Below are 12,266 nucleotides of genomic sequence, written 5' to 3'. Positions count from 1 at the left end.
AATTGTCAAAATTGTCAAAATTGTCAAAATTGTCAAAATTGTCAAAATTGTCAAAATTGTCAAAATTGTCAAAATTGTCAAAATTGTCAAAATTGTCAAAATTGTCAAAATTGTCAAAATTGTCAAAACTGTCAAAATTGTCAAAATTGTTAAAATTGTCAAAATTGTCAAAATTTTCGAAATTGTACAAATTGTCAAAATTGTCGAAATTGTCAAAATTGTCAAAATTGTCAAAATTGTCAAAATTGTCAAAATTGTCAAAATTGTCAAAATTGTCAAAATTGTCAAAATTGTCAAAATTGTCAAAATTGTCAACATTGTCAAAATTGTCAAAATTTTCAAAATTGTCAATGTTGACAAAATTGTCCAAAAATAAAAATTTACAAAATTCACAAAATTTACAAAATTTACAAAATTTACAAAATTTACAAAATTTACAAAATTTACAAAATTTACAAAATTTACAAAATTTACAATATTTACAAAATTTACAAAATTTACAAAATTTACAAAATTTACAAAATTTACAAAATTTACAAAATTTACAAAATTTACAAAATTTACAAAATTTACAAAATTTACAAAATTTACAAAATTTACAAAATTTACCAAATTTACAAAATTTTCAAAATTTTCAAAATTTACAAAATTTACAAAATTTACAAAATTTACAAAATTTACAAAATTTACAAAATTTACAAAATTTACAAAATTTACAAAATTTACAAAATTTACAAAATTTACAAAATTTACAAAATTTACAAAATTTACAAAATTTACAAAATTTACAAAATTTACAAAATTTACAAAATTTACAAAATTTACAAAGTTTACAAAATTTACAAAATTTACAAAATTTACAAAATTTACAAAATTTACAAAATTTACAAAATTTACAAAATTTACAAAATTTACAAAATTTACAAAATTTACAAAATTTACAAAATTTACAAAATTTACAAAATTTACAAAATTTACAAAATTTACAAAATTTACAAAATTTACAAAATTTACAAAATTTACAAAATTTACAAAATTTACAAAATTTACAAAATTTACAAAATTTACAAAATTTACAAAATTTTCAAAATTTACAAAATTTACAAAATTTACAAAATTTACAAAATTTACAAAATTTACAAAATTTACAAAATTTACAAAATTTACAAAATTTACAAAATTTACAAAATTTACAAAATTTACAAAATTTACAAAATTTACAAAATTTACAAAATTTACAAAATTTACAAAATTTACAAAATTTACAAAATTTACAAAATTTACAAAATTTACAAAATTTTCAAAATTTACAAAATTTACAAAATTTACAAAATTTACAAAATTTACAAAATTTACAAAATTTACAAAATTTACAAAATTTACAAAATTTACAAAATTTACAAAATTTACAAATTTACAAAATTTACAAAATTTACAAAATTTACAAAATTTACAAAATTTACAAAATTTACAAAATTTACAAAATTTACAAAATTTACAAAATTTACAAAATTTACAAAATTTACAAAATTTACAAAATTTACAAAATTTACAAAATTTACAAAATTTACAAAATTTACAAAATTTACAAAATTTACAAAATTTACAAAATTTACAAAATTTACAAAATTTACAAAATTTACAAAATTTACAAAATTTACAAAATTTACAAAATTCACAAAATTTACAAAATTTACAAAATTTACAAAATTTACAAAGTTTACAAAATTTACAAAATTTACAAAATTTACAAAATTTACAAAATTTACAAAATTAACAAAATTTACAAAATTTACAAAATTTACAAAATTTACAAAATTTACAAAATTTACAAAATTTACAAAATTTACAAAATTTACAAAATTTACAAAATTTACAAAATTTACAAAATTTACAAAATTTACAAATTTACAAAATTTACAAAATTTACAAAATTTACAAAATTTACAAAATTTACAAAATTTACAAAATTTACAAAATTTACAAAATTTACAAAATTTACAAAATTTACAAAATTTACAAAATTTACAAAATTTACAAAATTTACAAAATTTACAAAATTTACAAAATTTACAAAATTTACAAAATTTACAAAATTTACTAAATTTACAAAATTTACAAAATTTACAAAGTTTACAAAGTTTACAAAATTTACAAAATTTACAAAATTTACAAAATTTACAAAACTTACAAAATTTACAAAATTTTCAAAATTTACAAAATTTACAAAATTTACAAAATTTACAAAATTTACAAAATTTACAAAATTTACAAAATTTACAAAATTTACAAAATTTACAAAATTTACAAAATTTACAAAATTTACAAAATTTACAAAATTTACAAAATTTACAAAATTCACAAAATTTACAAAGTTTACAAAATTTACAAAATTTACAAAATTTACAAAATTTACAAAATTTACAAAATTTACAAAATTTACAAAATTTACAAAATTTACAAAATTTACAAAATTTACAAAATTTACAAAATTTACAAAATTTACAAAATTTACAAAATTTACAAAATTTACAAAATTTACAAAATTTACAAAATTTACAAAATTTACAAAATTTACAAAATTTACAAAATTTACAAAATTTACAAAATTTACAAAATTTACAAAATTTACAAAATTCACAAAATTTACAAAATTTACAAAATTTACAAAGTTTAAAAAATTTACAAAATTTACAAAATTTACAAAATTTACAAAATTTACAAAATTAACAAAATTTACAAAATTTACAAAATTTACAAAATTTACAAAATTTACAAAATTTACAAAATTTACAAATTTACAAAATTTACAAAATTTACAAAATTTACAAAATTTACAAAATTTACAAAATTTACAAAATTTACAAAATTTACAAAATTTACAAAATTTACAAAATTTACAAAATTTACAAAATTTACAAAATTTACAAAATTTACAAAATTTACAAAATATACAAAATTTACAAAATTTACAAAATTTACAAAATTTACAAAATTTACAAAATTTACAAAATTTACAAAATTTACAAAATTTACAAAATTTACAAAATTTACAAAATTTACAAAATTTACAAAATTTACAAAATTTACAAAATTTACAAAATTTACAAAATTTACAAAATTTACAAAATTTACAAAATTTACAAAATTTACAAAATTTACAAAATTTACAAAATTTACAAAATTTACAAAATTTACAAAATTTACAAAATTTACAAAATTTACAAAATTTACAAAATTTACAAAATTTACAAAATTTACAAAATTTACAAAATTTACAAAATTTACAAAATTTACAAAATTTACAAAATTTACAAAATTTACAAAATTTACAAAATTTACAAAATTTACAAAATTTACAAAATTTACAAAATTTACAAAATTTACAAAATTTACAAAATTTACAAAATTTACAAAATTTACAAAATTTACAAAATTTACAAAATTTACAAAATTTACAAAATTTACAAAATTTACAAAATTTACAAAATTTACAAAATTTACAAAATTTACAAAATTTACAAAATTTACAAAATTTACAAAATTTATAAAATTTACAAAATTTACAAAATTTACAAAATTTACAAAATTTACAAAATTTACAAAATTTACAAAATTTACAAAATTTACAAAATTTTCGTAATTTTCAAAAAATTTTAAATTTTTAAAATTTTTGAAATTTTCAAAATTTATAAAGTTTTTAAAATTTTTCAAAAACTATTCAATAATTACCGAATGCTATCGACAAAAAACAATTAACGATAAAGTGGTCACAAACATATCACAAGAATTTATTAGAAAAATAACATCGTAAACACATATTTTTTACAAAATATTGAACACATAGATTCATTTAATAAAAACCATTCAAAAAACACTCAAAATTTCCCAAAAATCACACCACAAAATCCAAAGTTATTGACAAAATACACAAATTTTTTAAGTGACGATAAATAATTAACCAGAATAAAAATAACAACACAAAGGTCTTCAAATATTGTACATTAACATAAAAAACACAAACAGAACATATGAACTACAATCAATATTTTTATAAATAACATTAAAAATTAAAAAAAATAAAATCAGAAAACATTTACATCATTAAAACTAAACAGAAAAAAATCACACAAAAACTATAGAAAAACTAAGACAAAATACCTACACTAGAGACCAATTTGGTTACACAAAAATATATTTTTTTTTAATATTTTAAATGGCATAAAAATATCATAAAATTACACTCAAACTTATCAAAGTATTCTCAAACTACAAACAAATATTAAAAATTTTTCAATAGAACACAAAACATCGCAGGAGTTATTTAAAAAAAGCACAAAATCGCCTTTAATTCACAAAAACTCTCAAAAGTGACACAAGTATAAAAATTACTTAAAAAGTCATAAAAATTATTCAAAAGTCACCAAAGAAAAATAACTCAAAAGTCACACAACAATAAAACAAAGTAACAGACAAAATACACAAAATTATTAAATGATAACACAAGAATTAATATAAAGCATCCAAGCCTTTCTGAAAATTGTACTGAAATTATCAAACATTAAATTTACAAAACTACATAAAAATAGTCAAACGTTAAACCTTTTTTTTTAAATAACAATACACAAAATATACACAAATTTCATAAAAAATACACTATTAATACAAAAACAACACAAACATTTACAGAAAGAAACCAAAATTTAAAAAATAAACTTACAGAAAATATAATTAAACAACATAAAAATTCCATTCTAATTTATCAGAAATTTTTCAATCACAGCAATAGACCAATAAATAAATTGTGAAATGGCCACACAAAAATATCGCAAGAATTATGTTGAAAAAAGTTCCAAAAATTGAACAAAAATCATACAATAATTATTCAGGTTAGCAGATGAAATACAAAAAATAATAAAGTAATAATACAAAGTTACAACATAAATTACACAGTTTTCACAAAAATATTACAAAATTTTATATAAATATTATAAAAAGAATATTGAAATAACACGTAAATTACTTTGTGAAACCGAAAAAAACAACCACACTTCTAGCAAGAATTAATCCAATTCCATTCCTTTATTTGTTTTAAAGAATAGTAAAAACAAAAAAGCGATTCGATATTTCTTCGCCTAAATTATTGGGTTGTCTCATCAGGTCGTTTCGTCCATAAATTCTCCTCTAACTGGACAGATAATTAGCAGGTACTTTCGTCCAAATTGTGATGAAGGTTCCGATCCGGAGGAGGAAGTTTGCTCAGCTAAAAGAGCCCATTTGTTCGGAAGATTATGAAACAGGAAATAGGTGGAAATTTGTAGAGACGCCAAGCCAAGTCAGGAGAAGAAGACGCTAATGACGACAAACGGAAGATTCAAAAGAGTAGTGGGTGAGCCCCGAAACGTGATGATCATTATTAACAACTTCAACTATTCGTTCTTCTAGTTAGTTATTCGTCATGCTACTTCCGTGTCCGCCTCAAAATTTACTGACTGTTTGTTCTTCTCATCCTTCTCTCCTGTCCAGGCGTATGTTCCCGTCGATGCGGTTGACCGTCGATGGGCTGGATGCCGATACCAATTACTGCGTGCTGCTGGAGATGATGCCGATCTCCGATTGTCGGTTCAAGTTCAGCGGATCCCAGTGGGTGCCGGCAGGTGGTGCCGAACCGCAGAGTCCCCAGCGGTTTTGCCTGCACCCGGACAGTCCGGCCCTGGGGACCCACTGGGCCTCGCAGCCGATCGTCTTCAACAAGGTGAAGCTGACCAACAACACTCTGGACAATAATGGGCATGTGAGTAACTCTAAGTTTACTTTCTGGAATGTTTTCACAATTTTGGAAGATTAAAATCAACTGGGAAACTATTTCAAGCAACCAAAGTTATCAACAAGTGTTTTCTCTTTTTACATTCCAGGTTGTATTGACCAGTATGCACAAGTACCAGCCCAGGATACATGTGATAAAAACGGCCGATCCCTCACAGATCCCGTGGGCGGCCCAGCAAGCTTTCGTATTTCCGGAAACAGAATTCGTGGCCGTGACGGCCTATCAGGTACAGTATTTTGATTAAATGAAATCTTGTACGTTAATGTGTGAAGGGGGAAGTATTCCTAAATGCGCATATTGGATACAAGCCCTGTCGTGAACATCTTTTAGATTAAAGCTTTTTCCGATCGGATTTAAGCTTTTTTGATCAGATTTTAGCTATTCGAATGTTTTAAGCTTTCATCTTCAATGCAATCAAGACAATAAAAAGCTTAATTCAGATCAAAAAGGCTTAACCGGATTCACTTACTAACACTTATCATCAGGCTTGGCAAAAGTCATCGTCATGAGGCGTGAAGCTGTGACTGTGAAGCCTCTTGGTCCGTCAAACTCAATTGACTGTTCCTTAACGACCAGTCACTACGTTTGCCAGTCATTCATTCCCCATTCATTTGAAGCTAAAATAATAACCTAGTCAAGCAATCGCATTCAAACGACCGATGACGAAAAAGAAACTCATTTATTATTATTGTTGCTCCTGCCAGCAAGCCGAAGACGACCGAAGACGAACAAGAAAAGCATTTATTATTATTGTTGCTCCTGCCAGCAAGCTCGTTTTCAGTTTTTTATTGCTATTGTTGCTCTCTGCCAGCAAGTCGTTCAATTAGTTGTACCTGCCGTCAGCAGCCGATCGAAGTGTGAAGAGATTTGCCAGTCACTCTCAGGAGAAATTTTGACCATGTGTAGGAGCTTCGCCAGTCGATGATGGAGAAATGTTGATTGTTGTCGTGCTTTATCCGTCATGCGAGTAGTGAGGTTCCGTCAATTGAGAACAGTGCCAGTCGTTTGATGAAACAAAACTAGTCGGGTCAAGCGTGACGGGCGAAATTTACCAACCCTGCTTATCATAAAGATGTTGGTCATATTTACGTTTTATGGCGTAATCGTGTAACGTTGCATACTCGTGGATAATATCGCAGACACCAGATACCCAGACTGATCAGTGGCGGTTGAATCCATACAACTACAAATCGCCAAGAATCATACGCCATCTGACGGGGCATCGTAAAGCCATTGTGCTTCATCAAGAAAAAAAAAATACACTTGATAATTAACAAGCCAAAAGAAAACTATCTTGATTTAATCACCTATCAGTATTTGAAACTCTATCTAAAAAATTTCAATGTCTTCAATGTTAAATTGTTTACTCTAATTTACTGTATCATAAAAAGAGGTGAATGTTATACAAACAATGACTGTTGATCGATTTAGATGAAAAAATAATACAAACGTTACGTTATACCGGTCCTTAGTTCAGAGCCAAATAATTTTGGGATTCAGTTTTGATTTCGAATTCTATCTGGCTGAGGCTATAAATAATTCATTGAGTTCGGAATCGTTCGTCTTAATCTCAATGGTTCATTTTTTATTTACTGCGACCAAAAAAACAAACTACATAGAACTCCTTGAAAAACGTGAGTTCCAATTTATCTTAACTGTTTCTTTGCTCGTACCTATAGAAAGGTTCGAGGACATTCTGGTTGGATTGAGTAGAACAATTGTTTAGACAATTAAAAAAAAACAGAAAAATAATCGTGAAGAATATATTGATTTATTAACTTTAATTTTATTTGGCGCTGGAAGTGTTCGTGATATAATGCTGTTTCACTAAAACTTATATTTTTTGGAAAAATAACTCCAGGAACGACCGTGATTGTCGCCTGGTTATTTTTCCTTGCTCATTTGTACACGACCAACAAGTGTGCGTGAGAAATGTCAAAAACAACTGTATTGGCCTTTTTTGCATAATTCTGAACTTGAGGAAAATTAACCTTAAAAACGATCATTTTTTAAACTATTTTTCCTAATTCGTATCCTAAAAGTCTTTTATTCAAAAACAAAAAAATTGTTGAAAAACAAGGGCAAATATGCACTGAATTTAGAACATTTCAAAATATCTGTTTCAAATCCATTTTCTTTGCTTCCAAAAATTTTTCACCATTGACGTTTAACCACATTCTTTGAATTGAAGTTTTATTCAAACCATATTCTGGAAGTAATTCGTTTACAAAATGAATCCACTCTTCAATAAATTATAACTTTAAATAAGGTTCATTTTAATGTTCCTTAGCCGCTGCCCAGTAAATAAGTCATAATTTCGCTGTAGCTAAACTTTTTTACCGAATTCAATGCTTTTCCACACCACCAGAACGAATTTTGAATGGTAAAAGAACTTTACTGTCTTGATGCAAACGAAGTTCATTTTTATTTTCTTGTCGTTGCATGAAATGTCAAATAGCGTATGTCGGTGTGAGTTAATTCATTTAATGTTTTGATTTTGGTGTGACGAATTCACGTACGTTTTTTTGTACCCATTGATAAAATCAATTACACATGCGATATCCAGAAAATGGTTCGAAAAAAAAAACAATGAAAAATATCAACAGAACAGGAAAAGCTAAGGTATTCTCACTAAACAGATTCGGATGGTTGAGACTGTTTCTCAAGAATCATCATTATGTCAACCAACGCATTTTGTTATAAATTTTACTAAATTTGCGGGAAAAGGTTTACAAAATGCATCATCTCTAAGTACAAAATGTTGTTTCGAACACAACCTCGTCCAGTGGGCGGTAAAAGGGCTCGTTCAGTATCCTAGTTTTGTTAGATATTTTGAAAAGCAGACATTTTTCGAATGGTACTAAATTTCTCATGGAAACGAAAGTTTTAGGATTTATTGGAGAAAACTGTTTTTTTTTGCTGTAGATGGTAGCTCAAGTGAATATTTCGTTGTTTCGAATTAAAATTAGTTTCTTCCGTGAACAAAACATTACTTTACAAATTTTGTAAATATAACATCTACTTTTGTTTTATTCAGTTTTTGTAAACCTATGCGGCGATTCGGCTAGGTACTATGAGAAACTCTAACTATTCAACAAAACTTTGTAAGAATTTCGTCCATTCAATTGATTTAACAGTTCTAAACAGCAACATAATTTAAAGCCCCATTCAATGTAATGTCGTTTTGCAATATACAATCAGTGGAATGTTTTTACCATCTCATTTGTCGTTTTCTCAACTATTCCTAGATCATTTTATAACTATTCACAAATAATTGTGTCATTACAATATTTTTCTGCTCGGGAAACTTTAACTTACCCTCTACGGAAGTTCCGGGGCTTAGCAAAATCTTGCAGTTGAAAGTGATCTTCACAAATAAAACAATTGTTAGGCAGCTCTTCATTTCCGCAATTCTTCTTGTGAATTGAGAATGTGTGGTTTTCAACATCACCGGAGATGTCATAAAATGGTTATTTTTCAACCACAACGTAATAAGGAAGTGGAGCGGAAATATCAAGTTTTTATTCAATTTCCATTTCTGCCTCAGTCGATGTATTTGTTATAAGCTTTATGGTTGAATGTGTGTGATATATCGAGATTTCTCTCTCTCTCTCTCTCTCTCTCTCTCTCTCTCTCTCTCTCTCTCTCTCTCTCTCTCTCTCTCTCTCTCTCTCTCTCTCTCTCAACTCTCATCAATACAGATTTTGCTGAAGTGGAACTTTTTTTCACTCGTCTGCTAGAACTGTTTTTAATGTGTAGAAAATCGTTATCATTTCAAAAATCCGTAGAGGCACAATTTTTCTGTTGTTTGGATAACGTGCCGCTATTAAGCCTACCCCTTTTCTTGGTGTTTCTCTCAAAAAGAAACAAAAACTCTTCATTTCTACGATTGAAAACTATTTTTCGATTTTATGTTTACTTTTAATTACACTGCTGAGGCTCTCGATGAATTGTCATTGAACTAAGTTTCATCTGACGAGAATTTTCAGTAGTACATCAATGTCTAACTTTTTGACCTAATTCCATCCGAAATTAAATTTTAGATAATTTTGTAGTGTTTAGAGCATGGGTGGCCAAACCATGGCCCGCGGGCCACATGTGGTCCGCGACCAACTTTTTGTGGCCCGCGGAGCTCTTTTTGGAAAACCATGTACTAAGAATTGACCGTTTTTCTTGGTCTGGATAAATCATTTGGATAAATATATCTGAATCTACACCAACTAAATTCTAATCGAAGATCTGAAAATCTCTTTGAATTGATACAAGTTAAAAGGGTAAAAATTTATTTGGAAAAAATACGCATTTAAATTGTTGTGTTTGGCCATTTTCCATACATTTTTTGGACATTCGCTTTTTTCATTCAAACGTATAATTATGTGAATTTAATTTTCAAAATCTGAAAAAATAACAGAATCGAACTTGAAACATGGAGCATCGTTTGGCATTATTTACTCAAAATTGATAACTTTCATATTTGTTATTTTTTGCTAAGCTTTAACAGAAAAAGGTATTAAATATTTTTGGTTTTTTGGTCTTTTTAATATGTCAAACAATTTTGTTTCGAAATACCCAACGAATTATTAGTCTGTTGTTCTTGTCAGTAAAACGACACTGATGGTTCCACATCCAATGGTTAGAAATCCAGAATTATATGATAAAATGGAATAATTTTCATCCGTTTTTCTACGGTCCCACTGCTCACCAACGTTAGAATTTAAAATAAATTAACGATTTTTTAAATTCTAACGTTGATGTGCAGTGGGACCGTAGAAAAACGGATTAAAATTATTCCATTTTATCCGTGTCAAAATACGAGCAGCAAATTCTGGATTCCTAACCGTTGGATAAAAACAACACTGACAAAAACAACAGTTTGATAATTCCCTTGAAAAAGAACCACAAAAACTGGTCGAAACGTCGAGTATTTAAAAAAAATTGATTGATATACTAAAAAGACCGAAAAAGCCTAAAATATTTAATGAACAACATCCGGTCTTAACATAAAACCAGAAAAAGGTATATTTAAGAAAATTCAACCAAATCAAAATATGTTTTAATTGGCAATGTGCTCTGTATTTATGTACATCAATAATTTAAAACTTGACAGAATTTACAGTTGGGTAGTAGGTTCAACTAGAATCGGTTTGGTACTGATAAATCGTTCCGAAAAACGAGTTTTGTTTGATTATAAACCATCAAATTCGTATTCATCCTGATAGTAGAAGGCTTTCCCAATACACTTGTCAAATCGAGTTACTGTAAAGTTTGAAAAGAGTTGATTGAGTTGAGGTCCGTACTTTGAAAAATCAAAATTATTTTTAAAAACAATTTTTTAAATGTCAAAAGCTTGTATACGTTTTTTCAAAAATTCTATTCGGCGTTTTTTTTTATTTGTGTTTCAATTTTTTTCTAAGGAGAACGGTAAACTTGAAAAATTTGGAAAATAAGCCATCATTTTTTTATATTTGGAGACCATACAATTGACTAAATCTCCATTGTAGTAAAGCAATTTGACATTTCTGGGATGGAAAATCCGAGGAGGTTTTACATCTCTTGGAAAAATTGACGTGCATACATAAGTTGGGAGGAGTAATTCATTTTGTATTGCGCAATATTTCTACTATTTTTAAAATGGAGCAAAAATTGTAAGAACATGCAAATGACAAAAATGATTTATTAAGATGACTCTATACTCGATGTGAACTAGGCAAATATTTTTAGAACATTATCAAAAATCTGAAATATAGTTTGTTTTTTTTTTAAATACTCTGGAACAATTTGTTTTTTTTTTGGCCCGCCAGCCAATTTCATTTCTGAAATTTGGCCCGCCTGTTGAAAATGTTGGCCACCTATGGTTTAGAGCCTATTTTTTTCAATCATCGAATCCTCTTAAAGAAGAGAATTTCTTTACTTACATAAGTATACCTAAGTATTTCATGGCTGTTTTAAGGGTGTTTACTAACTTGGCGTAAATTCAATGGGACCAATTTTTCATAGAACCCTTGTCGGCTATAAAGCTAAAATTGTAACTTGGTAACTCTTTTGCAGCCAATCTCGATAGACAAAACAACCAGCCATATCTTTGATAGATCGTAGTCAAATTCGGCCCCGCGTTACGCTGGCTGGACTTCCTTCTCCTAGTGGCTGAACCCATTCTTGATTGATGTTAACATTAGCCGTAGCACATTTGTCTTGCTTACCTCTGGGTATACCTAGCTCTCGCCAGGCTCAAGAATGTCCAAACCATGTTAGGCGGAGCGGCATCCGATCGATCGGCAATTCCCCTTGATCGTAATGCTCAGTGAGCTGTGGTGACGGCGCTCATTTGCGGCTCTTTTAAGCTCACCGCATGCGCTCTCCTAGCACTTTTTTTTCGAACATTCACTCCTGCGGATGGAGCTGATGGAAAAATAAACAACAACTAAAAAAAGCCGTCACC

General features: G+C 27.4%; 1 protein-coding gene across 1 annotated transcript in view; it reads left to right on the top strand.

Annotated features, from left to right (window-relative positions):
• LOC129757571 (T-box transcription factor TBX6-like) overlaps positions 1 to 12,266 on the top strand; it is a 126,491-nt gene that overhangs the window by 102,566 nt on the left and 11,659 nt on the right. The window contains exons 3-4 of the mRNA XM_055754844.1: positions 5,527 to 5,794; positions 5,916 to 6,053. Of these exons, the coding sequence (XP_055610819.1) occupies positions 5,527 to 5,794; positions 5,916 to 6,053 (406 nt within the window). The remainder of the gene's footprint in view (positions 1 to 5,526; positions 5,795 to 5,915; positions 6,054 to 12,266) is intronic.

This window comes from Uranotaenia lowii, chromosome 3 (assembly GCF_029784155.1).
Source record: "Uranotaenia lowii strain MFRU-FL chromosome 3, ASM2978415v1, whole genome shotgun sequence".
Classification (NCBI taxonomy): domain Eukaryota; kingdom Metazoa; phylum Arthropoda; class Insecta; order Diptera; family Culicidae; genus Uranotaenia; species Uranotaenia lowii.
Note: the sequence above shows the minus strand (reverse complement) of the source record. Positions and strands in the feature narration are given on the sequence as shown.